The 23,529-nt window shown below is 69.3% G+C and overlaps 1 protein-coding gene across 2 annotated transcripts in view; it reads right to left on the bottom strand.

The window, feature by feature from the left end:
• Positions 1 to 23,529, bottom strand: part of BAIAP2 (BAR/IMD domain containing adaptor protein 2) — a 64,776-nt gene that overhangs the window by 15,875 nt on the left and 25,372 nt on the right. For both annotated transcript variants that reach the window (XM_058284860.2, XM_058284861.2), the window contains exons 4-6: positions 12,050 to 12,111; positions 11,237 to 11,308; positions 10,048 to 10,185 (exon numbers count right to left, since the gene is read on the bottom strand). In XM_058284860.2, coding sequence (XP_058140843.1) covers positions 10,048 to 10,185; positions 11,237 to 11,308; positions 12,050 to 12,111 — 272 coding nt within the window. The remainder of the gene's footprint in view (positions 1 to 10,047; positions 10,186 to 11,236; positions 11,309 to 12,049; positions 12,112 to 23,529) is intronic.

Below are 23,529 nucleotides of genomic sequence, written 5' to 3'. Positions count from 1 at the left end.
CATTGCTGCCCGCCCCAGTGGACGCGAGTCCCCCTAAGGCCCACAGAGGCAGGGGCCGTGCTGCGCTGGCAACAGCCGCGTGTCCGAGCCTGCAAACCCACCCGTCGCGGCCGGCCCAGGGTGCTGGGCTGCAGGGGCACTGCCCACTACAGCGGCTCACCCCCCCACTCCCTGACGACACGGGCGCGGGGCGGAGGGGGGGGCCCTGGGCTGGCCGCGGGGCCTGCTCTCTCGCTTCCGGGTTGGGACGTTTCCACAAGGACGTGGAAGAGCAGGCGGCTGCGGTCAAGGGCAGGGACAGCTCCCGCCCCCAACCCGCCTCCGGCGGTTGGGCAGCCTCCGGCAGGGGGCAGGCGCGTCCCACGGGAGAGCCGGCCCCCCCCCCGCCCCCTCCCCCCGCCGCCCCGCAGAGCTGACTCAGCGTGGGTGGGCGGCGGGGGCGGGAGCGCGAGCGCGCAGACTGTTCCCGGGAGGCCCCCCCACAGCACCCACCCGGAGGCGCAGAGCAGGCGCACAGTGGCAAGGAGAGGTGGGGTGCAGGAGGGAGCAGGAGGGGGCAGGGGGGGCGGGGGATAGAAGGGAGGCAGAGGTCAGGAGGACTCACCACTGCTGGAGCCCCCAGCAGCTGCGTGCACCCCACGAAGGCCCCGCCTGTCCCCTGCGCACCCCCTCCCCTCAGGTGGACAATGGAAATGGGCACCGAACCGCCGGCCCCCCTGCCCCCATTCCCCAGGCCGCAGGGGACCCTGGCGTGGGCCGGGGCACAGGCCTGAAACCTGGGCTGGTCGCTGCGCAGGGACACGGCCCCGCGGGGCAGCCTCGGGCTGCCGCTCTGCTCCCCACCAGCCCGAGGGCTCCCCAGTACTTTTCCAACCCGCACAACGAGGAGGGCGAGTCAACGGTAAGGGGGGTGTGGGGTCCCCAGCAGGGCGCCGTGGGCCAGGCCGGGGATCCACGCGCCACATCCTGGCCGTGATGGAGGGTTCGCCCTGCCCCTGCTGCTCTCCCCAACCCACGTGACAAACGCCTTGGGCAGGGGCAGGGCCCCAGAACGGGGGACAGACAAGGATCCTTGGCCCCCCCACACACAAAATGACACCAGCGCTGGCCTGAGGCCCCCTCGCCCTACGGTCGGCTCACCCACCAAGGCGGGGGGGACGCTGGCAGTGACCCAGGAGGGCCGGCACCCTCAGGCCAGCCCGTGTGCCCTGGCCCTCCATCCCCGGAGTGCGGGGTGCGTCCCGCACACGCTCAGGGCACGCCTGGCGCCAGGAGCCCCCATGCCAGGCTCCCCTCGTGCCGACCTGCCCGGCCGGGGCCCCTGGGCGCCCACTGCATCCTCCCGCGGCGACTGCGCCCCCGGGTCAGCTGCGGAAACAGGGTCTGCACCCCGGAGAGTGCCGCCGCCCCAGCGGGTCCCGCGAGCCGGTCCAAGCGGCCACCCCGCGCCGTTTCTGGGTTTTTAGGCTGCAGGGGCGCCTCCCGCCAACCCCCGCTCCCCCGGGGGAAGAAGCCACGGTGGCGGTGCGCAGGCTCGCACTGGCCTCGTTAGCGGAGGCCGGCGGCCCCGAGGGCCAGGGGGGCGGCGGGGGGGCTATTTTTAAAAAGTCCCATCTGCTCAGCGAGCCCCGCGGGCAGCAGGAGCGAACACGGGTCACAACTGCCCCGACGTGTGGGCGGGGGGGCTGCGGGGGGCACGCGGGCAGGTGCGCATGCCCTGCGCGCCGGGCACAGATGGCGGCACCGGGGAGTGCTGGCATCTCCCCGCGGCCGTGGACGGCTCGGCTGCCCGCGCTCCTGGCACTGCCCGCGCAGCCAACGGGTTGGCGACACGTGGCCGCCTCTGTCTAGGAACGGCACACAGCCCGGCCGCCTCTTCCGGGACGCTGGCTCGTTCAGCGAGGCCGCGGCCTCACTCGCGATCCTGGAAACCCAGGCACCGGGGCTCCGCCCACAGGGGCCAGGGCAACGTGTGGGCAGGGCGGCCACTGGCCCAGCCCTGGGACAAGGGTGAACGCGTGACCACGTGCCTCGGGGCGTCTGCTGAAGCCTGGGCCTGGTCCAGGCCGCCCCCCCCCCCCCCCCCCCCCCCCCCCCCCCCCGCAGCCAGAGCCCCCAGGCCCCGCCCCCGAGTGCCCAGGCCCCGCCCCACTCCCTGCAGACCGAGCACCCAGGTCCCGCCCCGTGCTGCTCCCTGCAGCCTGCTGGGTGCTATGGCGACGGCGCTATGGAAACACCCAACTGAAAGCATTTAAGGCCCACAAAGCACTCACTTAGTCACCCCGGGCTGCACAGCCCTGTAATCCGAGGAGACAAAAGTGATCAGAACTGGTCCCCGGCCTCTCCAAAGCGGGCGGTGACTCAGCGGCAGAGGAGGGGTGTTCTAGAAAACACAGAGCCGCATGGCAAGTGGTGGCGCGTCTTCCCCACGTCTCTCCGAAGGCGAACGCTGCCCCTGCAGAGCCGTGCGGACTTCCCAGCGTGCGGCAGTCCCCGCCAGTCACGGTTCTCCCGAGGAGAGAACAGGGGGCTGGGGACAGGGCCACCTACCATCGGAGGGGGGTCAGCAGATGGGGGGTCCCTCCCCGCTTACGCCAAACTCAAGGGCTCAGGGCAAGCCATGAGCTGGGGTGCCCGGGGCGGCCGCCCCCCTGCCCGTTGGGTACCCGGGGCCCCAGAGCCCTGGTCTTGCTGTGGTGGGCGTTTTCCTGGGACCAAAGTTGACAGCTCTCGGCAGGGTGGCGAGGGGTCCATGGCCCCCTGGCCCAAGAACATTTACGTCCAGCAGCAGGGGACAGGGTGCTGGCTGTGCCTCTGCGGCCTTCCCTAGCCCAGGCTCCGTAGCCAAGGGGCACCGGGGCAAGCAGGGGCTGCTCCGTCCACGCTGACGGGGGCTGCAGCCACAGATCCACCTGCCCCCAAGGGAGGGGCCGCGGCGCATCGGTGTCCAGGCTTGGACGGCAACTGTCCGCCAGGAGCCCGAGCCCCGGTGCCCGCGGGTGGGTCTGTTCCTCGCATACCTGGAGGAGTTGGGGCCGGGCCTGGGGCCCGATCCCGAGAACCTGCCGACAGCCACCGAGCACGGGTGAGGAAGCAGAGGGGCGGGCGCAGTTTAGGCCGCCCGGGTGACCCCGGACACACGTGCGAGAAGAGAACGCACGGTGCCTTGCCGACTTTTTGTTTTCCCGATGGCTACGCGTGGAAGCGAGAACACTGGATGGATGCAGCTAAATAAACCGCGCCGTGAGGCTGTACGTCACTGCTGATTGTGGCTTTCCTGCTACTTGCACAGGCGCCGCGACACCCTCGGCTCACCCGGCGTCTACGGGACGGCGCCCCTCCCGGGTCCCTGGGACCCCCGCGCTCTGCCGCTGCAGCTGGAGAAGCAGACGGCGGCAGGGGCCACGGGCCAGGAGGGGCGTGAGTAGGCCGGGCGGGGGGCCCAGGTCCTGGGGGCACTAGGGCAGGCTTGGCTTTCTCACAGCTCTCGTTCTTCCCGTTTCCCAGCGAGGACCCCCGACTGATTTTATGCCAAGAACACACATCCCCATGGCCCCGGCCCGGCAGGTCTGTCCCCAAACCACGGTGGCCTGGACGAGCTCTTTGTGAAAGGAGAAAGGCTCCAGCTCCCGCTCCTCACACTCCGCCCAGCCCCTGCTATTATCTTTTTTGAAGACCTAAATTACGGTTATTTTGTTTTTGCTCTGCTTAATTACATGGCCCTTTAAATAGCACTCGGCTCTCCCCTTCCTCAGACCACAATCTGCACGCGCTCGCCTTCCAGAACACACAGAGCCGGCCAGGGAGAAGCAGACCGCGGGCCCCGGAAGGCTCGGGGGACGAGATGACCATCTCGTCTGCGTTGTAGGAAACGGGACACAGGCGTTTCCTGGCTGACGGGGAGCCTGCAGCAGGTACCGGGAGGCAGGCCGCAGGAACCTGCACCCTCCCCGCCACCGCCGGCCGCAGGCACCTTGGGCAGCGCCGCCCTGGAGGGCACAGGTGGAGGGTGAGGAAGCGAGAGCAGCTGTCCTCGGAACGCCTCCGCCCTGGCCGGCCTGGCCGCAGGAAGGTCCGGGCCGCGGCCGAGCTCCCCACCTGGCCGGCAGCAGCAGGTGCGCTGGCGGGTCCAAGGGCGTCGACAGTGTCGGCCCTCACGGTGCCCCTCCACAACCCAACAACAGGCACCCCATCCTGTGGCAGCAGCCCCCCACCCCCTCGGCACACCCTGAGCTCCTGGGACATCTCTTCTGCCCCTCCAGAGCCATGCCAAGCGGTCTCGGAAGGGGGGCGCTTCAGCACGCACCCCAAGCCTCCGCTGAGCTCCACAGCGCCCAGGCCTGGTTTCTGGGCCGGCCGCCGCAGCGTCCGGCCGGCAGGAGGCCCTTAGAGGTCGCTGACCTGGGAAGAGGCGCCTCTGGAGGCGCCGTGCCCACTGCGCCGAGAGGGGACCGGCTTTCCAGAAGCAGGGCCGGCGCCCTTCTGCCTGCTGGACTCCTCGGCGGCCGTGTCCAGACCGCCTCCCGAGCAGGAGGGCCCCCTACCCAGGGGAGATGCTGGCGCATTTGCCAGCCCCGCCCGAGACCCCCGCTGTTCCAAACGGCCTGGAATTTGCTCAGGGACGCCCTCAGGTTGGATGTGGGGTCCGCGCCCCCCAACCCACAGGCGCCAGCCTGAGACTGTGGAACCGCGCCAGTCGCCTGTCCCGGCTCCAACCAGCTCGCCCTCGCCTGAGCGCCACGGCTTGGGTTTCTCCCTTGACCCCGACTAGGCCCCAGGCCGTGCCAGAACGTGCAAGGGCCGACCCCCATGGCCCCAGGCGGGCCCCGCGTGGCTGCCCCTCACCCTGGGGGCTCGGGGAGCCCGCCACGAGCGAGGACAGTGGAGCGAACGACGGCCACCAGGACCCCGGGAGGGCCGGGCCCCAGGCCGCAGCGGTGCGCCCGGGACGATGCGGCAAGGAGAGGATGGCGCCTCGGCCGCCCGGGCTCCCGCGGGCTCTCACGCTAAGAGAGGCGAGCACAGGCAAAGCAGGTCCTTCCCCGAGCTCCCGCGGCGCAGGCGAGCATGTGCGCACAGCGCCCGTGGCGCCAAGGGCTCCACAAAATAGCAGGAGGGCACAACGAGGGGTGCCACCTGGACGAGAGGAAAAAGCAGCAACGGGGGAGTCGCCTGCCCAGCGGGGTCGGGGGATTTCAACCCCAAGCGCAGAGGGGCGGGCCCCACGGGCCCCAGGGTCCCCAGCCACTGCGCCGGTCACCCGTGAGCTCGTCCCAGCCAAGGGGCCCGGGGACCCTGACGCCATCTCCAAACCAGGACGGGGCAGGCACCCGCTGCCCGAGACTTTGGCCGCTGCACACCCGAAGGGCCCGGGGTCGACGGCCTGAGCCCCGGGCCCCCTCCCCTGCCGGGGCTTCCATCCCCGGGGGCGCTGGGCAGCGTGTCAGGGCGAGGCCCCGGCTCAAGGGACAGCTGGACGCGGCTCGTGTGCGCCGCCCCGCGAGGACGCGCACCTCCGACCGCCCGGCCCGGCGAAGCGGCACGCGTGGACGCGGCGACCTGCGCGCCCTCGTCTCCTCTCCCGCTTTCACGCGGATGCTGTCCCAGTTAGAGCCCCAAGTGCTTCTGACTCCAATTCCCTGGCCTGAAATCGAAATGGATTCTTTTTGTGGAACTCCCCAAACGGAGCCGCAATTACGAGTTCTGGAAGATGCAGCTGTGACCCAGCACCGCGCACAGGGAAGCTGGCATGGCCGGATGGCCAGATGGACGCCAGGCGCCCCCGGCAGCCCCTCCCTCGGCGGGGGCGTCCGACGCCGGCCTGGGGCCTCACCAAGCAGCCCGCTCCCCGCCTCGCCCCCGCGGCAGCGGCACGGCCGTGGGCCTGGCCTGCCCAGCGCTCAGGGGCGTCCAGCAGGGTCCGGCAGCAGCACAGCTGCGGGGAGAATGCTGCAATGGCGCGGAGGGCGGAGGAGGCGGGCGGGTGCCTGCGCGGGACCCGGCGGGTCACGGCAATCCCTGCTTGGTACCCGCTGCCCGGGGCGCCTGAGCCGCGGGGACTGGAGGGCGCAGGTGGGGCCGGGCTCTGGAAGCCACAGGGGGCCACCACCGACCACTCGAGAAAAGCAAGCCTCCCTCGAGGGCAGCGCGCGGGGCGGGCCTGGGGGCGAATCCCCCCGGAGCCGCCCAGGCCCAGGCCGCAGCGCGTCTCGGGAAGGTGTTGTCACCCCTGAGCCCCTCGAAGACGTCCGGGATCGCGGGACTCCAGCCCGCCACGTTTCCCTCCCGTGGCCTGTCGGGGGGCGATGCGGGGTCCAGACACCCAGGGTCTCCCTGCGAGTGAAGACGACAAGCCCCTCCCAGGGGCTCCCGGCCCGGTGCACGTGGCCCCCACCAGGGCAGGCTGCCCGCCCGGCAGGCCCAAGCCCCTGCTTCTCCCCCCGGGGCCCAGGCCGGGCTCGAGGGGGCAGACCAGGAAGTGGGAGGCTGGACCCTGCACTCCCAGCTCTTCCAGGGAGACCCCCGGGCACGCCCGGGAGGGAGCCCAGGACCTCTGGGGCCAGCAGCCTGGCGGTCTGGGGTCCTGGGGGCCTGGCTGAGGGAAGCTTTCCCAGCGCGGTGACGGCGGCTGGGTGGAGAGGCCCTGGCCAGCCCCCCAGCTGACCCCTCAGTGGCGCTCGTGGCCACCTGTGACCTCAGGACAGCTACGTGGTGGGTCAGCCGCTTTGCGCAGCAGAACAAGGAACAGGAGGAAGGTAGAAGACGGAGAGACCGTGCTCCTCGCGGAAGGAAGCTCGGCCCCCCGGCCTGGAGCTACCTGGACCGCAGAACCCACCCAAGAGGCGCACACGGGGTGGGCTGCTCGCTGCGTCCAGGACCTCCTCGTCCACGGGTGGGCCCTGCCCTGTCCCACACTGCGCAGCAGAAGCCTGACCTCGGCTCCTGACACGGAGACCCACGGAGAACTGGAGGCAGCAAGGCTGGGGCGGCCGCGGATACGTCCGCCGCGGCCAAGGGCCCACTGTGACCACCAACTCCCCTGGACGGGCCGGACGCGCCCACCCCAGAACGGGCAACTGGCGTCCGTGCACCCGGCGCGGGAAGGCTGGCTCCGCCTGGGTCCCCGGGGGCAGACGTCGGGGGGGGCCCGGGGCCCCCAGCCTGGCCTCTTGGAGTTCCATGGACCGGGCAGGGAGGAGCCCATGGCCCCAGAAGCGTCCAGTTCCACCTCAAGCGAGGCACGGTAGCAGCGAGCCCGCAGGGCCGCGACTGGGGAGGAGCCAGACTGCGTGGCGGCGGGCCGGGGCACGTGGCCAAGGAGGAAGCCCTTCCTGAGGGAACTTCACCGCCTGGAAAAAATGGGACAAACCAGAATAAAACGCTCGAGCGTCTAAGTCTCAAGCGCTGCTTCCCACCGACGGGAAGGGGGCCGGGGAGAGGATGGAGGGCACGGCCGGACCAGGAGCCCCAGCGGCGGCGGCAGAAGGGGAGGTGGGCCCAGCAGCGTGTCAGCGAGGGAGGCAGCGGTGCTCCAGCTCACGAAAGGGAAACCGAGGCTCGGGGAGACCTGGAGCTGTGCCCAGCCTCTGGCCCCTCAGGCACAGCCGGGGCTCAAGCCCCAAACCAACTCCTACTCGGTAGCCTGGCCGGGGCTGACCCCGGAAAACCGAGGGAAGCCGGGCATCTCCAAGGAGCGGGGCCGGGGGGCCGCGGGAGCAAGTCTGCCGTGAAGACGTGGCTCTTGCGTCCTCCTGCCAGTGCAGCAACGTGGCCACTCGGCCACGAGGGTCCCAGGAGGGCCCTGGATAGGCCATGCTGTGTCCCCGTCTGCTTCCCGGTGTGGGCGGCTGCCACCTGCTGCTCCCCCACGGTGCCGGGACGGGATGGGGGCCGCCGGCCCGAGTAGATGTGGGGCGGGCGGACTGACCGGGCGTGGCCATCAAGGATTCCGCCAAATGACCCGCCAGGACAGACGGGAAGAGGCGCGAAGGGCCCTCGCCTTCGACGCCGGCGCGCTCGGCCCCATCCGCCCTCCAGAGCTTGCCGCGGGGCGGGGCCCTCCGGTGGCCTCCTCGCCGAGCCCCGGGAGGCTTTGCACTGGCCACCCCCGCAGCAGGCAGACCCCGTCCTGGGGCCCAGGAGCCACCGAGATGCCCCAGCGCAGACCAGGCCGGCTCCCCCCTTCGCCAGGAGGCCTCTGCGGGGAAGGGGGCTCCCCAAGTTCCTGGCGTAAGAAGCCGCAGCTGGAGAGCTGAGGCATTGCAGGCCCGGGCACGGCTCGGGACGGGCGTGGGGCCCTCGGTTTGGTTCCTGCTGTTTAGGAGGTAACTGCGGGGTCTGCAGGAGGCGCCCGCCCTCTCCCGAGCCTCGGGCTGGCCTCGCTGGCTCCCGTTCCCCCTGTCAGCCGGAGGGGCCACGCACATCGGCTGAGCCACGGACATGCCCAGCGCGGCATCACGTGGCATGGAAAGGAGGGAGCCGTGGTCCACGCTGCAACGTGGATGGACCTTGAAAACACGCTGGGTGAGAGCGGCCAGGCCCGAGGCGGTTGCCGAAGGATGCCACCTGATGCCCAGAACAAGCAAGTCCAGGGAGAAAGCTAGCAGGGCCGGGGCGGGCGCGGTGGCTGCTAACGCCTCCTCTTTGGGGTGATGCAAAGGTCCCTAGGCCGCACTGTGGCAACGGCGGCCCCGCTCTGAGCACGCTAACCACCGGAGGAGTCCACCTTCATGTGCTAGGCGCTGCGCAACGCCAGTGACGGCTCAGTAAACCCATGAAAAAAAGACGGCGCCTCGGTGACAGCCCCCGGACGAGCCGCACCGCTGCCAAACCCACCCCTCCCCAGAGAGCCCTCCAGGCAGCAGGGGTGGGGCAAGGCTATTCCCTGGTCATGGAGTCCCAAAACCGAATCGGTGAACACGTCGTCAGACCCAGAGAAAACCACACGTGCGCCAATGCGTCCGTACGTCTCTACTCAACCGCACAGCACGCTCCCAGGGATTTATCTGCGGAAATAATTCAACAGAAAACCCGTGGCCACAGCGTCTGTGACAGCCCAAGGGGGATAGATGACCAGCCCAAAGCGCCAGCGGCCTCCTGTGCCCTGCCCGGAAGCTCCTGCAGAGGTGAACAGGCCTTCCTCGGTATTTCCTGTACGACGATGGGCCTCGGGCTTCGAGTCCTCCCCTCCTGAGCTGCTCGGGCTCCCGGGGGTCAGGGGTTCTGGGCTGGAGCGGTGACAGACTGCGCCGCCCTGCGTCTCGGGCCGCTCAGCACACAGACTGCGATGCCAGCCTGCCGGCCGCAGAGCCAAGGCACCCCCACGCCATCTGCCACACGCCGCACGACCGCGGCCGGCCGGCTGCCTGCCCAGAGGCGCTGGGGCCCAGGCCCGGGGCGGGCAATCACAATCTGATTAGCTGAACGGTCTGGGGTCCGCGCCGGGCGCCCCGAGGGGCATGGGGTGGGAAGGCTGCATCTGGGTCGTCTGCGCCTTTGGCCTAGAATCCGCTCGCACACGCGCCGCGGCTGCCGGGAGCAGGGCGGGCGAGCTGTGGGGGTGCGCCCGCAACCCGCCAGCTCGGGGGGTGGGAGCCTGCGCTGCTCGGGGCAGGCCCAGCCGGGCTCGGCTTGCCCCTGAGCACAGAGGTCACCTGCCTGCTCTCTGCAAGAGGGGAGCCCTGAGCCGGGCGCTGGGGACAGAGTTGTGCCCCCACGAAAGGCAGGTTGGGGCCCCAAGGCCTGGTCCTGGGGCCCGGGGAGAGGCCGCTAGCTGCGTCCGGCCAAGGGGGACTGGGGTCCTTGCGAGCAAAGGACACTGGACCCAGAGAGAGAAGCCGTGGGAGGCCCCAGCGGGGGTCGCCGGACCCCAAAAGAGGAGGAGGAAGAGGCGGCCACACTTCCTGGTGGCAGAAAAGCGAAGGGCCGAGGTCGCCGGCACCAGCCCGAAACGCCACCCTCTCCTGGAGGGCGCACGGCCTGGCGACGCCCCAAGCCTCAGAGCAGGAGGCTGATCGGCGGCCCCCGTGCCCGCCCGCCCGCGCCCACCTGCAGCTCCTTGTCCGAGTACTTCTGCGGGTTCTTGCTGCCCTGGCTCTTCTTGCGCAGCTTCTTCAGCTCCGCCTGGCACTTGTCGAGCGCGTCGCCCTTGCTCCGCTGCTCCGTCTGGTACTTCTTCAGGGCGGCCTGCAAGCGGGAGACAAGCGCAGGGCGGAGAGGCCGTGACCGCGTGCCCGCGTGGCCTGGGAGCCCCAGGCGGGAGCGCCTGTTGGCACGCGGGCGCAGCAAGCACCAGCGAGGCCGCGGGCCTTCCCGCTGCCCTGGCCGGGTCGTCGGGGGCGACGGTACAGCAGGTCAGAGGAGGACCGTGCTCGGGCGACTTCGTCGGCTTTGCCGGCGGCAGCCGAGAGGCACGGGAGCGGGAGCCCGGACGGGTGCCCCTCTCGACCCACGACCGCCTTTGGGGACACCAAGGCACTCGATTCGAGAAAGCAAGGACGCCGAGGGCCGGGGACCCGCCGGACGGAAGGCGCATGGGAAGGACTTTACCCAGGTCAGCTAACGGAGGTGAGGGTGGGCAACCACCACACCTGAGCCGAGAGGGCCTACACCTGCAGGGAGAGCATCGCTTCCACCAGGCACGTGGGCTCTGAGCCCCTCCTGATCTAGAGGTAGAGGGGACATCACCATCCCAGGGTCCACAGGATGGAGGAACACAGTAAGCGTTAGAGTGGACTGACGGGTGCTCTACCGTGGAGCTACTGTAACTAGCAATGCAAAAACTGTAGCACTGATGCAGAAACAGTGGCCATGGCAGCTGCTGAGGGCAGGGAGAGGGAAGAAGAGATGTGATGTGGGGGCATTTTCGGGACTTGGAGTTGTCCTGGATGATACTGCAGGGACAGATGCTGGACATTGTATATCCTACCGTAACCCACTGACTGGACTGGGGGAGAGTGTGAACTACAGTGTAAACTATAATCCATGCTGTAGCAGTGCTCCAAAATGTGTTCACCAAATGCAACAAATGTGCCACAATGATGAAAAAGGTTGTTGATGCACGAGAAATGAAGTAGGGTATGTAGGAACCTCCTATGTTTTTTAACATAAAGATTTTTGTGATTTATGTATATTTAAAAAAAAATAGGATAAAAAATACACTTAGAAAGATTAAAGTAAACAATGTAGGAGGAAGGGGCCGCGGCGGGCAGGGGGAGCGGGGCGGGGCGGCACTTACGCTCAGGTACCTGGAGTCCAGCTCCACCTTCTGCTCCAGCTGCGTGAGCAGCTCGTTGTGAAATGACTTCAGCTGCACATGGGGAGAAGACACACGGGCACTGGCTCAGTGGCCCGGCCGCTGCCGGCCCGCCCCGGAGCTGCCTCCTGCCCCCGACACCCCGGCGCAGATGCCTGCGGTGGACGGAGCCTCCTGACTGCGCCAGCGTCCCTGCGGGGGCGGGAGGCAGCTACAGGGCCGCGGGGGCGAGCACCTGAGGGGTCTGGACAGCGGGCAACCCGTGCTCCCGCGCCCTGCGGGGGACAGTAACTGCAGCCCCGCAGTGCTCCCGGCTCGAGGCGCGCGAATGCAAGCCAGGGCGGGGTCAGTAGCAGCCCCCCACTTAGACGAGGCTGCAAACAGGCAGCCCCCAGGCGTGCTTTGGTTTGGGGAGGAAAATCATAGAAATATTTTTTAATTGGGACAAGCCAGCCCTGAGCTTCCAGCTCCTCCTGGAGGGAAGGGAGCAATGGGCGGTGGTCTGGCCGCCAAAGCCCACCAGGCCGTGGGCAGTGGGTGCAAGTCCCGGCCGGCCTCTGGCCAGGGCACCCATGTGTGCTGCTGCCTCACCACGGCAGGTGGGGAGGGGAGGCGCGCTGCCCCCGCCTTCCGCGCCCCAGCCCACGTGGCTGGGTCCTCGGTGGTGCCCATCAGCCCTCTGTCCCAAGCTGGGTTGGCCTGGCCTTTCCGAGTGTGGCCAGGGGACCCAGCGCCCCCCGAGTAGCACGCGGCCAGCGCCTGGTCTCCTGCGTGGGCAGAGGCGGCCAGACTCACCATGTCCTCCAGCTGCGCCTGCACCTGCCGGTGGACCTCGGCCATCTGGAAGAGCACGTCCCCTGCAGAGGGACACGGAGAGCAGGATGGGGGGTCAGGGGACGCGGAGAGCAGGATGGGGGGTCGGGGTATGCGGAGAAGATGGGGGTGTCGGGGGGACATGGGGGGACACGGAGAGGAAGATGGGGGGGTCGGGGGGACACAGCAGGATGGGGGGTAGGGGGACACAGAGAGAAGGATGAGGGGGGTCAGGGGAATGCGGAGAGCAGGATGGGGGGCATAAGGGGACATGGAAAGAAGGATGGGGGCATTGGGGGGACACGGAAAGGAGGATGGGGGGCCGGGGGGACACAGAGAGAGCAGGATGGGGGCATCGGGGGTGTGTGGGGGGACACGGAGAGGAGGATGGGGAGCATCAGGGACGTGGTGGGATGCGGAGAGGAGGATGGGGGGGCTTTTGGGATGTGGGGGACGCGGAGAGGAGAATGGGGGGGTCGGGGGAATGTGGAGAGTATGGGGGCATCGGGGATGTGGAGATAAGGGTAGAGGGCATCAGATGGATGTGAAGAGACACGGAGAGGAGGATGGGGGCATTGGGGGGACACGGAGAGGAGGATGGGGGTCGGGGATGTGCGGGACGCAGAGAGGATGGGAGGCGTGGGGGTGATGTGGTGGGATTGGAGGGAAGGATGGGAGCACCAGGAGAAGGGGGATGTGGAGAGGAGAAGGGGACGTTGGGGGTACTGGGGGTGACAAGATGTGAAGAGAAGGATGGGAGACATGGGGGGACACAGAGAGGAAGACGGGGACGTGGGGGAGAATGTGGGCGTATGTGGGGGAGGACTGGGGAGATGTGGGGGAAGAGGAGGATGTGGGGGGAACACGGAGGACATGGGGGGGAAGAACAAAGTGGGCAGGGACGTGGGCGGTGGCTGATGCCCAGGCAAGACCCCGGAGGCCGCGGTGGCCTGGGGGCTGAAGGGTTGCAGCCCCGCGAGGCCCTGTGGCGACTCGGGCCCCACGAGCAGCAGGGTGTGTGGGGTGCCGGGGTAAGGGGGTGCCTCCTGGTGATGTGAGGCAAAGCCGCAGCAGACCCCAGAATGGGGCTCTGGACCCCAAAAATGCCCGGTCACTTGGGCCCTGGGGGCGGCGGGGCAGGCCCTCGAGGTCTGCACCAGGTGGCGTAGTGACAAAGGCGGCTGGGGACCCACACCTGCACCTTGGCAGGGTCGCGCTCGCTCCTGGGCACCGGCTGCACGCGCCAGCTCAGAGCGCGAGCCCCCGGGGGGTGCGGGGAACAAAGGCCCAGCGGGCACTGCAGGACCCCAGCACCCACCTCCGGTCACCCGGGGAGGAGGCCGCAGGCCCCGAAGGGCCCCCACGCACCCTCAGGCAGGCGGGGGCCGAGCAGGCACCTGTCCACGGGCAGCTCCCTGACCCGCCGGTCCTCGGCCGCGCCCCGGGGACGGGACCCGGGCCAACGCGGGGACGAGTGGGTGCTCGGCACGGCTCGCACCCCGCGCCCCTCCCTCCAGGACGGCGACGCCTCAGAGACTGGCGCGCCCCGGCCCACCTGCAGACGGCGGGCGAGGGGCCTGGACGCGGCAGCGGCGAGCGGGGTGCTTTCCGGCAAGGCCCCGGACCCGCCCCCGTCTCCCCCCACCCGAGGGGAGCACGAGAGCCGAAGGCAGAGGCCGGCAGGGGGCACCGCGGGCTCCTCCTTCCCGGCCGGCCGCATCTCGCCTGCCTCTGCCTCGTAAGGCGGCCGCAGGCCCCCGGACCCAAGTATCAGACTCACCACTACGTCACCAGTCGAGGTGGCAAAGCGCCAGCCACCCCCGGCGAAGGCAGCGCTCCCGACCCCAGGAGTGGACCCTGGAGGACGGGGTCCCGGGAGCAGCCGCAGGGCCAGCTCCCCCCAGACAGCGCACCGCGGCCAGACCCAGACTTCCAGACGTGCTGGAACTGGGACTGCCCCTGCAGCCCCCCACGTGGGCAGGGAACGCCCCCCGGGCGGACCCCCTGGGCAGATGCCTGGGGCCGTCGCTGGCACGGGAGGGGCTGGGCGCGCCGGGCGGGCGGGCACATGCGTTTCTGCGGCCAACGCTCGCTGTGCGCCTTCCCCCGAGCCAGGCGCGGCCAGCGCCGTGGGCACACTTTCCTTCCCTGCTCACGTCTGGACCCCCGCCCGGGCCGGCCCCAGGGGTCCCATCGCTGTTGGCAGCCACTGAAGACCCCCCAGGATGCCAGATGAAAACCAGAGCAGTTCCCAGAGGAGCCGCCGGCTGCGCACACGGCCTCAGGCCAGGGTCACCTCCCCGGGGGAACGCCGGTGGCCCAGCAGGAGCCGCTGCCGCCAGCCGCCGGCGCAGTTCAGACCCTGCCACAGCCGGGCCCTTGCCACGGACCAGGCCGCAGACGGGCTCCTTGGGGCGCACGAGCACGCGAGGCCAGCCTCCCGCCCTGGCGCGAGCACAAGCGTGCGAGCAAACACGTGCGTAGCAGTGCACTGTGAGTGTGTGAGCACACGCGTGCGGCTGTGTAATGTTTATATGTGTACGTGTGAGCACACACATGCACAGCCATGTACGGTATTTGTGTGTGTGCATGTGAACACACGTATGTGGCCGTGTATAACGAGTGTGCGAGGGAGCGTAGCTGTGAGTGCAGGGAATGGGGCTGAGCCTGAGTGTGAGTGCAGCTGAGTGGGAGTGGGAGGGGGCTGGAGCGTGCGGCGCTGCCCTGTGGCTTGTACCCTCCGAGAGCCGTGTGGACTTGCCTGCGGCTCAGGCAAACCCCCCGCGGAGAGGAACGGGGGGTGGGGTGGGGTGGTGTGAGGGGTGTGGGGGGTCAGCCTGGGACAACCCCTCATCCCCAAAGCGCGGAGGCCGCCGAGGGCCCAGGGAGGGGCCGGGGCGAGGCTGGCAGGGGGCGAGGCCGAGGCGGCCGGCCGCCTGCCTTGACCCGTCCCTGCTGGGGTGGAGACCCCGGGCTGGAGGGGACCCCGAGCCAGGGCCGGTCCTGGCCACCCGGCGTCGTCGTCGTGAGGAGCTTGGGTGACGCCTGCCCTGTCCCCGCGAGCAACGCCCCAGCCCGACCCCGCGCCGCCGGGAGAGAAGGCCGGGGGCTTGTCCCTGCACGGGACTGCGTTCGGGGCGCTGCTTGGCCTCCTGCAGCTTCTCAGCCCCCCCTGGTTCTCTCTGACGAGCACCCACTGCCTCCGGGACCCCGAAACCTCGCGGGGATGGCTTTGGGGTTCGGCTGGCTTCCACGCGCGGGGGCACCATCGTCCGCTGGGGCTCACATCCCCTGACTGCCCGCCCTAGGGCCCCACGTGCCATAACCAGGGAGGGGCCGAGGTGGCCCCGGCCGGGGGTCTCCTGAGCAGGGCCGGGACCCACGCGTGCCCCGCCTCCCTGGGTGACCCCTGCCTGGTGAGCAGCCGAGACCGCCGGCCCCTCACGCCGTCCGCGCCCCGGGGACGAGCGCGTGCAGTGGGGGCAGGGCAGCCAGGTCTTTGTTGTGGGGCCCCTCGGCCTTTTCCACGGGGGTGGCGGGGGGCACCTGGGGGACCCAGGCCCCAGGAACGGGGACCCCGCCAGGCTGCCCTAAGGGCTCCAAGGGGTGTGAGGGTGGGGGGCGCAGGCACAGCCATGGGGGGCCTCAGTGCGGGGAGTGTGGCGGAGGGGGCATCTCGAGGCCACTTCCTTTAGGACGAAGCTACACCCGAAACAGGGTGTCCGGGAACCGGGGCACACCCTCCCCAGCTCACCGCAAATTCCCGGCGTGAGTCACGCGGGCGAAAGGTCAGCGGTGACTCACCCCGGTTCACACCTAGCAGCTCTGGTTTCCAGAACCTTCCGTTGCCAACAGTAACAACCAATGTGGGCTCACGACTCAGCGCAACACCCGCCCGGGGCGAAGGCAGGGTGGGGCCGGGCACAGGCACTCCCTGGGGGCGTCTGGACACAAGGACACGTCCCACCCCTCCCGCAGGCCGTATTCGGGGTGAGGCTGGGCCCAGCCCGGGGTGTCAGCCCTTTCCGTGTCACAGCAGAGTACGGGGGACCCCGAGACAGATGGGGGTGCGGCCGTGGCTGAGACGCAGCCTGTGCCCCCTCCCTGGGAAAGAGGCGCCCAGATGCTCCCACCCCACCCAGCTCTGCCCCCGCCAACTTGTCCAGAGACCCCTCCTGCTCCGCCGCCAGCCCCAGCCACAAAGGGCCTTCGCAGAGTGACCGCGGAGGCTGACAGGACGGAGCGGGGGGGCGGGCCCACAGCCTGCCGCCGTCGCCACCACTTAGAAGACCCGGGCACCGGGTGGCTGCCACGTGCCAGCCCCGGACAAGGCCCGGCCTCCACGCCACCCCCTGCCCTCCTGGGGCCTGAGCGCCGCCTTGGCTCGGCCGCAGACCAGGGCTCAGCACAGCGGGCCCCTCGTCGTCCCCCGGCGCAGGGGAGCTGAGCCGACCCGCCCCGGCGGCGGAGGCAGGCTGGGAAGCCGAGGCCGCGGAGGGCACAGCCCAGCCTGCCGGGCACCGTGCACTGCGCGTGAGCGTCTTCCCAGGCACATCCGGCCTGGGCCACAAGTGTCCCAGTGGGGAGGGATTGGGGTTTAGTTCACGCAGGGCTGGCCGGCGGGAGGCCCGACACCCCGAAACTGCATGCCCGGGACCTGTAGGCAGCCCCCAAACACAACAGCACTGTGCCCAGCACCGGGGGCTCGGGGGGTGAGAGCTGCAGCCCAGCAGGCAGCTCTCCGCGTGAGGAGATGAAGGCGAACGAGTGGGAGCACAGCACCCCCCAAAGCTGTGCCACCACAAAGCAGACCCGCACCTCTGGCCGGTCATGCCCGCCCCCAGGCCCCCAGCCCCAAGCCGTGTCCTGGCTGCGGTCGTGCCGTTCCGGAAAACTCACGCGAACAGAACTGCCCGCTATCTGTCTCTCTGCGCCTGGCTTTGCTCACTCAGCGCTGCGTTTCCAGGGGCACCTGCGTGGCTGGATGCATCACCACCCGCTCCTCCTCGTGGCTGAGCAACAGGCCACACCACGAAGGACCACGCCGCGTGCATCTGCTCACCTGCCCGCAGACACCGGGTCACTCTCGGCTGTCGTGACGCTGCCAAGCTGCCCTCGAGACGCAGCTTTATCTTACGAGAGCCCCAAGCCCTCGGAGATGACGTGTCTCCCCGATGCCCGCGCCAACGTGTCCCCGCAGGCTCAAGGCCAGGAGCACGCAGCGGCCGGCAGAACCACGGGGCGGCAGCACGGGTCCCCCCCAGCGACCCACACACCCCTGCGCTGCCCACAGAGGCCTCCTGGACTCAGGTCAGTGAGAAGGCAATAAACCGAGCACAGGTGCTAAGAGGACCCGACGTCGCGAGGAGCCAGCCTCGCATGCGGGTCAGGTAACCGCTGCCCTGGAGCGCAGCGAGCAGGTGCCGTGGGAGGCGGCGCAGGGCAAGGCCCAGGAGGCATGGGCGGCCGACGTGGCCCACAGTGGCCTTGGCCCGGCCTGCCTGGCCCACTCCAGAGACCTACAGGAGGCAGTGCCGCTGCCCCCAGGCCGCGCAAGGCCCCTGGGCCACCACCTGACCTTGCCGTGGTCCCAGGACTGAGCCAGGCGGGGACCACGGCCAGCCCTGAGCCCACCCGAGCCCTGACACCTGTGGCCGGGTGGCACTTTCCAGCCATGACACCAAGCGTGTGTGCGTGTAAGAGTGTGCAGGGGAGTGTGCGAGCGCACAGGTGCCTTTCTGTGCATGCACGTGTATGTGTGCCTGCCTTGGTGCACATGCACACTTGTGTGCCTTTGTATTTGTGTATGTACACATGTGTGAACGTGCATAGGCATCATGCCTTCACGCGTGTGTGCACATGTGTACTGTCAGTGCGTGTGTGCACGTGTGTACTGTCCGTGCGTGTGTGCTGGTGTGTGCGCGTGCCCCCGTGTGCAGGAGGCGGGCGTGCCCTGCCCATCCCGCTTGGCTGGGAGCGCGTGCTCTCAGCCTCCCTGCGCTGAGCGTGAGGAGCGCCTGCCGCGCCAGGCGGTGCAGGGCGTGGACGGAGGCCCCGGCGTGGGATGAGCCACCACCTCGGGGGCGAGATCCTTGGGTGGCTGGCGGGCACCCCTGGCACTCCTGTCCCAGGAGCAGCTCCGTTCTCTGCTGGTGGCGGAGGGGCCCTGGGCGGGGGCAGCTGCTTGGGCGCGACCGCGCGCACGCCTGGCCTCCTGGGCTTTCTGGAAGGATCTAGGGTGCTGGGCTGTTCCCGCGGCTTCCAGAGCAGAAAGGCACCTCGGAGAGCCAACCAGCACGTGCCCAGACAAGGCGGGAGCGAGCGCGCTCCCCAGGGGCCACAGCAGCAGTGGGCGCGAGCGCGTGGCCCTGGGAGGGCAGCGGACGGGGTGCACGGCCAATGCCAAGTCAGGACCTTCCGCAGGCTGGGGCTGCCACGTGCCGAGCCTCTGCCCCCGGCAGCCACCAGCTCTGCCGGGAGGGTCCCTCCCACCTGCAGGAAAGGCAAGAGTGGACGCTGCCATGGAGACGGCAGCACGCGGCGCCGGCCCTGACGTGCCGCCCTGACCCGCCTCCGGCCAGCGGCAGCTGGCAGCCCTCGTGGGGGCTCCATGCCTGGCCGCACCCTGTGCCCAGTGGCCCCAGCGCTGTCCCTCGAAGTCCTGTGGCCGCCTCTGCCCCCCAGCCCTGCCCGCCCCAGGCTCGCTCCCCACCCCCCAGCCCTTCCCCTCCCCCATCCCTATCCCTCCCCCCCTCAGCCCTGCGCCCGCCCCCCAGCCCCGCCCTCCACTCCGGGGGCGGCCCTCCTGGCACAGCCCTGCCCTGGCTCCCGACAAAGCCCGTGGGGAGCGCGGCCGGCAATTGGGTGCGAGGCCGCGCCGGCAGGAGGTCACCTCGAGGGGTGGGGCTGCGGGGACGCCAAACCCGTGGCCTGAGCCGGCGGAGGCCCCACGGCACCCAGCGGCACGTGGACACGCGGGCGCGCTCCCGGGCTGGCACCTGCCTCCACCTGTGACCCGCGTCTCCCCGGCTTCTCCTGAGAAGGCCCCTCGGGGCCAGACCACCCTGACCCGACCTCACCGCACGGCAGGGCCTGCTCCAAAGGTGCGCACGCCCCAGCTGCCAGGGCCGCGGCCTGGGCACTCGCGGGCGGGCGAGGACCTGCGCAGGTTCTGGGGACGCGGCTGTGCCCCAACACCCAGCATGGTCCCCGCCGGCGCAAGTCAGCAAAGGGTGCTGCCACAGAGCACCGAGCGCCCACGGCTTTTTTTAAGGATTTATTGGTGTTCCCCTCCCCCGCCCTGCTGTCTTGCTGTCAGTGTTCACTCCTGCGTGATCTTCTGCATCTATTTCTCTTGCTGTCTTCTCATTTTTTTCCTCCTCTGGGATTCACCTGGATTCGATGCTGGGGACCTCTGATGTGGAGAGATGTTCTCTGTCAGCTGTGCCACCTCGGTTCCTGGTTTCTGCTGCACTTCACCTTGTCTCTCCCCTTCGCTCTCTTTTTTGTTGTGTCATCTTCCTGTATGACTCACTTGTGTGGGCACTGGCTCACCGCATGGGCACTCAGCACGGGCACTGGCTCGCCACATGGGCATGCTGTCTCCTCTTCTTTTTCACCAGGAGGCCCCAGGGATCGAGCCTGGGTCCTCCCAGATGGTGGGCGGAAGCCATATCACGTGAGCCACATCTGCTGCCCTCTGACGGCTTTTATGAGGAGTATCTGTCTGGGGTAGAAGCTGACAGTCACAAGGCCCCAGAGTCCAACTGAAGGTACTGTAAGGGGTGCTTTCTCACCAAAGTCATTGGCCACGTGTTTACGCGGGACGGCGGGCAGCATCTGCCAGGCCCCGGCGCCCCTCTTCCTCACGAGGATCTGTGGTCCCAGCTTCTTCTGGTCTCAGCTGTCGGCTGGCTCAGGGCTCGCTCCTTTCCGGGCTCTGCTGCTCTGGTCTCTTCACAAGGCCACTCTCAGTCTCGTCCCTCTTCGGGGCTGTGGGGTCCTGTGCGTCTCTGTCTCACCACTCTGTGTCCTTGATTGAGCATCCGTTTACACAGCCCATGAGGTGAGGGGAACTCCAATCTAGTCGCCCTAATGACGTGGTCGAATCAAAGCCGCAACCGTAGCATACTTAAACCAAGAGCAGCTGGCTGAACCTAACCCCATCAAAAAGCACCGCCCAGGAGAGAGACCCGTTGACAACCAGCCTGCGTTTCCTTTTGGGATTCGTCAGGAACACACCGCCATACCCCGCCCTCCCCTTGCCGATGGCTGGAGAACGAAGGCTGGACAGGCGGGCGGGGGTTTCCCGCCGCAGCCCCCACTTCCCTGTCGAGCCAGGTCACCCGGCAGCGTGCACAGAGGACCTGAACTGGCCACCACTGTCGCCCCGGGGTGGGCAAACTCGGGCCAGGTGGCGGGGACAACCTGCCGGGCAGAGCCACCAAAGAGCGCCAGGCGCGGCCCCCGGGCACTCCACAGGTGGCAGGAGAACAGAGGTGGGTGCAGAGGGCCGGGGAGGGGCAGGAAACCCCGCCCTGGGAGGCCGGCCGCAGGCTGGCGAGAGCCGACGGGCCAGGGCGGGAGGACGCCAGGGCCCGAGTGGCCGCAGAGAAGCCGCGAAGGGAGCTCCCCGAGCACCGCTTGGCGTCGGGTTGCGCAGGTCTAAGCGTGGCCTCGGGGCCCCTGGGGTGCACGGCCACCCTGGGAGTGAGTCCCAGTCCTACACAGGGCTGCCCTAGTCCAGGGGGTCCTGAGTGGTCACAGCTGACCACAGACTCGGGGCCCTGAGCGGTCACAGCCGGCCACAGACTCGGGGCCCTGAGTGGTCACAGCTGACCACAGACTCGGGGCCCTCAGCACCCACCAGCCACCCCAAGGCTCAGGAGCAACGAAGAAAGCTGCTCATTTAAAGAACCCCCCACGAGGCGGGGCCACAGCTGCCCTCAAAACTTGACTGAGGCCCCATCTGTGTGGGCGGCGAGGGGCAGGGGAAGGGCCAGCACGAAGGTGGCCACCTGGCGAGACGGGCCCCGGCCTCGCCCCCGCCACTCCATGCCTCGCCCCGGCCAGCCTCTGCAGGGGCGGGCCTCCCCCTCGTGGCCGCCTCCACCGCGCACGCCCGGCCTGGAGGCTTGGAGGCCTCTGCCCGCCCGGCTTGCTGACCCCGACGCTGGCGCCCGCGGGCGAATGCGAGCAGCACCCCTGGGATCACCCAGGCAGGGAGAGAGCACCAAGGACGACGCACGCCGCTCGGGTTTACCGGGACTTCCTCATCTGCCGGAAACCAAGAAAGCGCCGCAGGCCCCGCCGAGGGGCTCACGTCTCCCCCGTCCCCGCGCTGGGAACCAGCCCACCCCGCTTTCGGGCCTGCCCTGCCCGCGTGCGTGCCGCACCCGGGGTACAACGAGCAGGTCAGGGAGGGCGGGGCCTGGAGGCGCAGGAACGGGCTGGGGGCTCGTCCGGGGCTTGGGGCGACAGGCCGACCGGCTCCTGCTGCGGCTCCCCAAGCCCCCAAGGGCTGGACGTCACAACCCTGAGGCCATCGGAGGGGACACTCCCCTGCAGTGCCGCCTCGGGGTGGACGACACCCCAGAAAAGGCTCCTGTGGGTTCCGGGGATCTCAAACTGCCGGGAGGGAGGTTTAGGAGGGAGACCCCACTTCAGCCCCTCACGGAGGTGCCCCCGGGCCCTGGGAGGCCCCCGGCGTGCAGAGGCTTCGCAGCTGGGCGGCCAGGCGCCCCCGAGGCAGGCCCCCTCCCCAGGCCCGGGCAGCTCACCTGCCCTCGTCCCCTGCGCTCCGTGGCCAAGCCAGCAGTGCCTCTCCCGGCAGGGGCTCTCGGGCCCGGCTCCTCTCAACCTTTCGAGACGCAAAGGTCAGAGGCCCCAGGGAAGGTGGCCGTGGACAGGCCAGCCGCCAAGGCCAGTGCGGCCGAGGGTCCCCAGACAGCCCTGCTGCCAATGCCCAGTGTCCCCTGGGGCCAGCGGTGGCCCCAGGAGGCTTGGGACCTGGGCCCGCTGCAGGCCCCCTGCCCACCGCCCCACGGGGGCTGCTTTCTCAGCTTGTCTCACCCGCAGAGACACACTCTTGGGGTCCCGGGACAGTGGAGACGCGGAACTATCTGTGGAGTCTCTCCTGGTTGGGGTGGCGCAGGACAAGGCCAGCACCAGGGGCCTGGGGGGCTCTCAGGGACCCCGCCAGCCTGCCACCCTCCTGGGTCCCCATCGCACCACGAGCCCGGGCTCCTCTTTGTTTCCTTCATGGCAGAAAAGCCCGGGCCAGCCTGGGAGCCACTGTGGCCACCAGGGCAAGGGGACCCTTGCTGCCACCCCCCCTGCCAACGCGGGCCGGGGGCGCTGGATGAGCGAGAGCATGCAGCGCCGTCTCCCGCCATCACCAGGCTGTGCTCAAGCCCAGCGGGTCCAAGGCACGGCCTCGTCTCTCCTGCAGACGCACTCAGCTGTGTAAAGCTCCAGTGGCGGCAAAGCCGGGACGCTGCAGCCCTTGCCACCCCCCACCCCCCAGGACAGCGGGCACCAGGGACCCCGACCGCCTAGGCCCTGCTGCCCGCCGGGCTGGGCGACTCCAGACGAGAGAGGAGGCTCTCCCAGCAGCCCAGGGCGGGCCGGTCCGCTCATGTCCACACCAAGTGCAGGAGACTTCGTTCCGGGCCCTCCGACGACCGAATCCACCAGCTGAACTGCCGGGGGCTTTGAAGGAGCACCACCCCCCCCCCCATCGTGGGAGGGGCAGAGGGGACACGGGCGTGGGGTGTGTGCCGCCAGCTGGGGTGCGCCCCGCCCACTGCGCCGAGGCCACGGGCGGCCGAGTCAGGGCAGCCGAAGCTGCCTCCCATGCGCGCCGCCGCTCACCGCCTCCCACCAAGTCGGCTTCGCGGATGAGCCAGCGCGGAGGCCGGCCACGGGCAGCCGTCCAGGTGGGACGTGCCAGGTGTGCGTTGGCTCTGCACACCTGAGGTCTTCAGGTCGGCCTGGACAGCCACCTGCCGCCACACCCAAGAGCCAAAGCTACGACTGAGCCATGGCCGAGCCAGGACCCCCAGGAACCGGGACCCCCTAGGAGCCGGGCGTCTCAACATGGGGAAAACGTGCCCTCATGACAACACGGAGGCCGCGTTTCTAGACCAGCCGCATGAGTGGGTGACAGTGCGTAAGTGTCTCGTACCCCAACGGCCGGCAAGTGGAGCAGGGTCCAGCCTGGCCAAGACCTGACCCCAGACGACAAAGGGCTCTTGGGCCAGCACCCCGTCTCCCCGCCTTTCTGCATGTCAAGTGCCCCAACTCAAAAGCTTCAAGACGGGGATAAAGAGCCGAGATGAGGATGGCCAGTGGCTCTGCGTCCTTGGGTCCCAGCTGGGACAAGGACAGAAAGACAGCTTCTGCCAAAGCCAGGAGAGCCATTTCCCTTTTTTAGGGCAAACGCTACCTGGCCCAAGTCCTAA

This window comes from Dasypus novemcinctus, chromosome 21 (assembly GCF_030445035.2).
Source record: "Dasypus novemcinctus isolate mDasNov1 chromosome 21, mDasNov1.1.hap2, whole genome shotgun sequence".
Classification (NCBI taxonomy): domain Eukaryota; kingdom Metazoa; phylum Chordata; class Mammalia; order Cingulata; family Dasypodidae; genus Dasypus; species Dasypus novemcinctus.
This window is presented reverse-complemented; position numbering and strand designations above follow the sequence as displayed.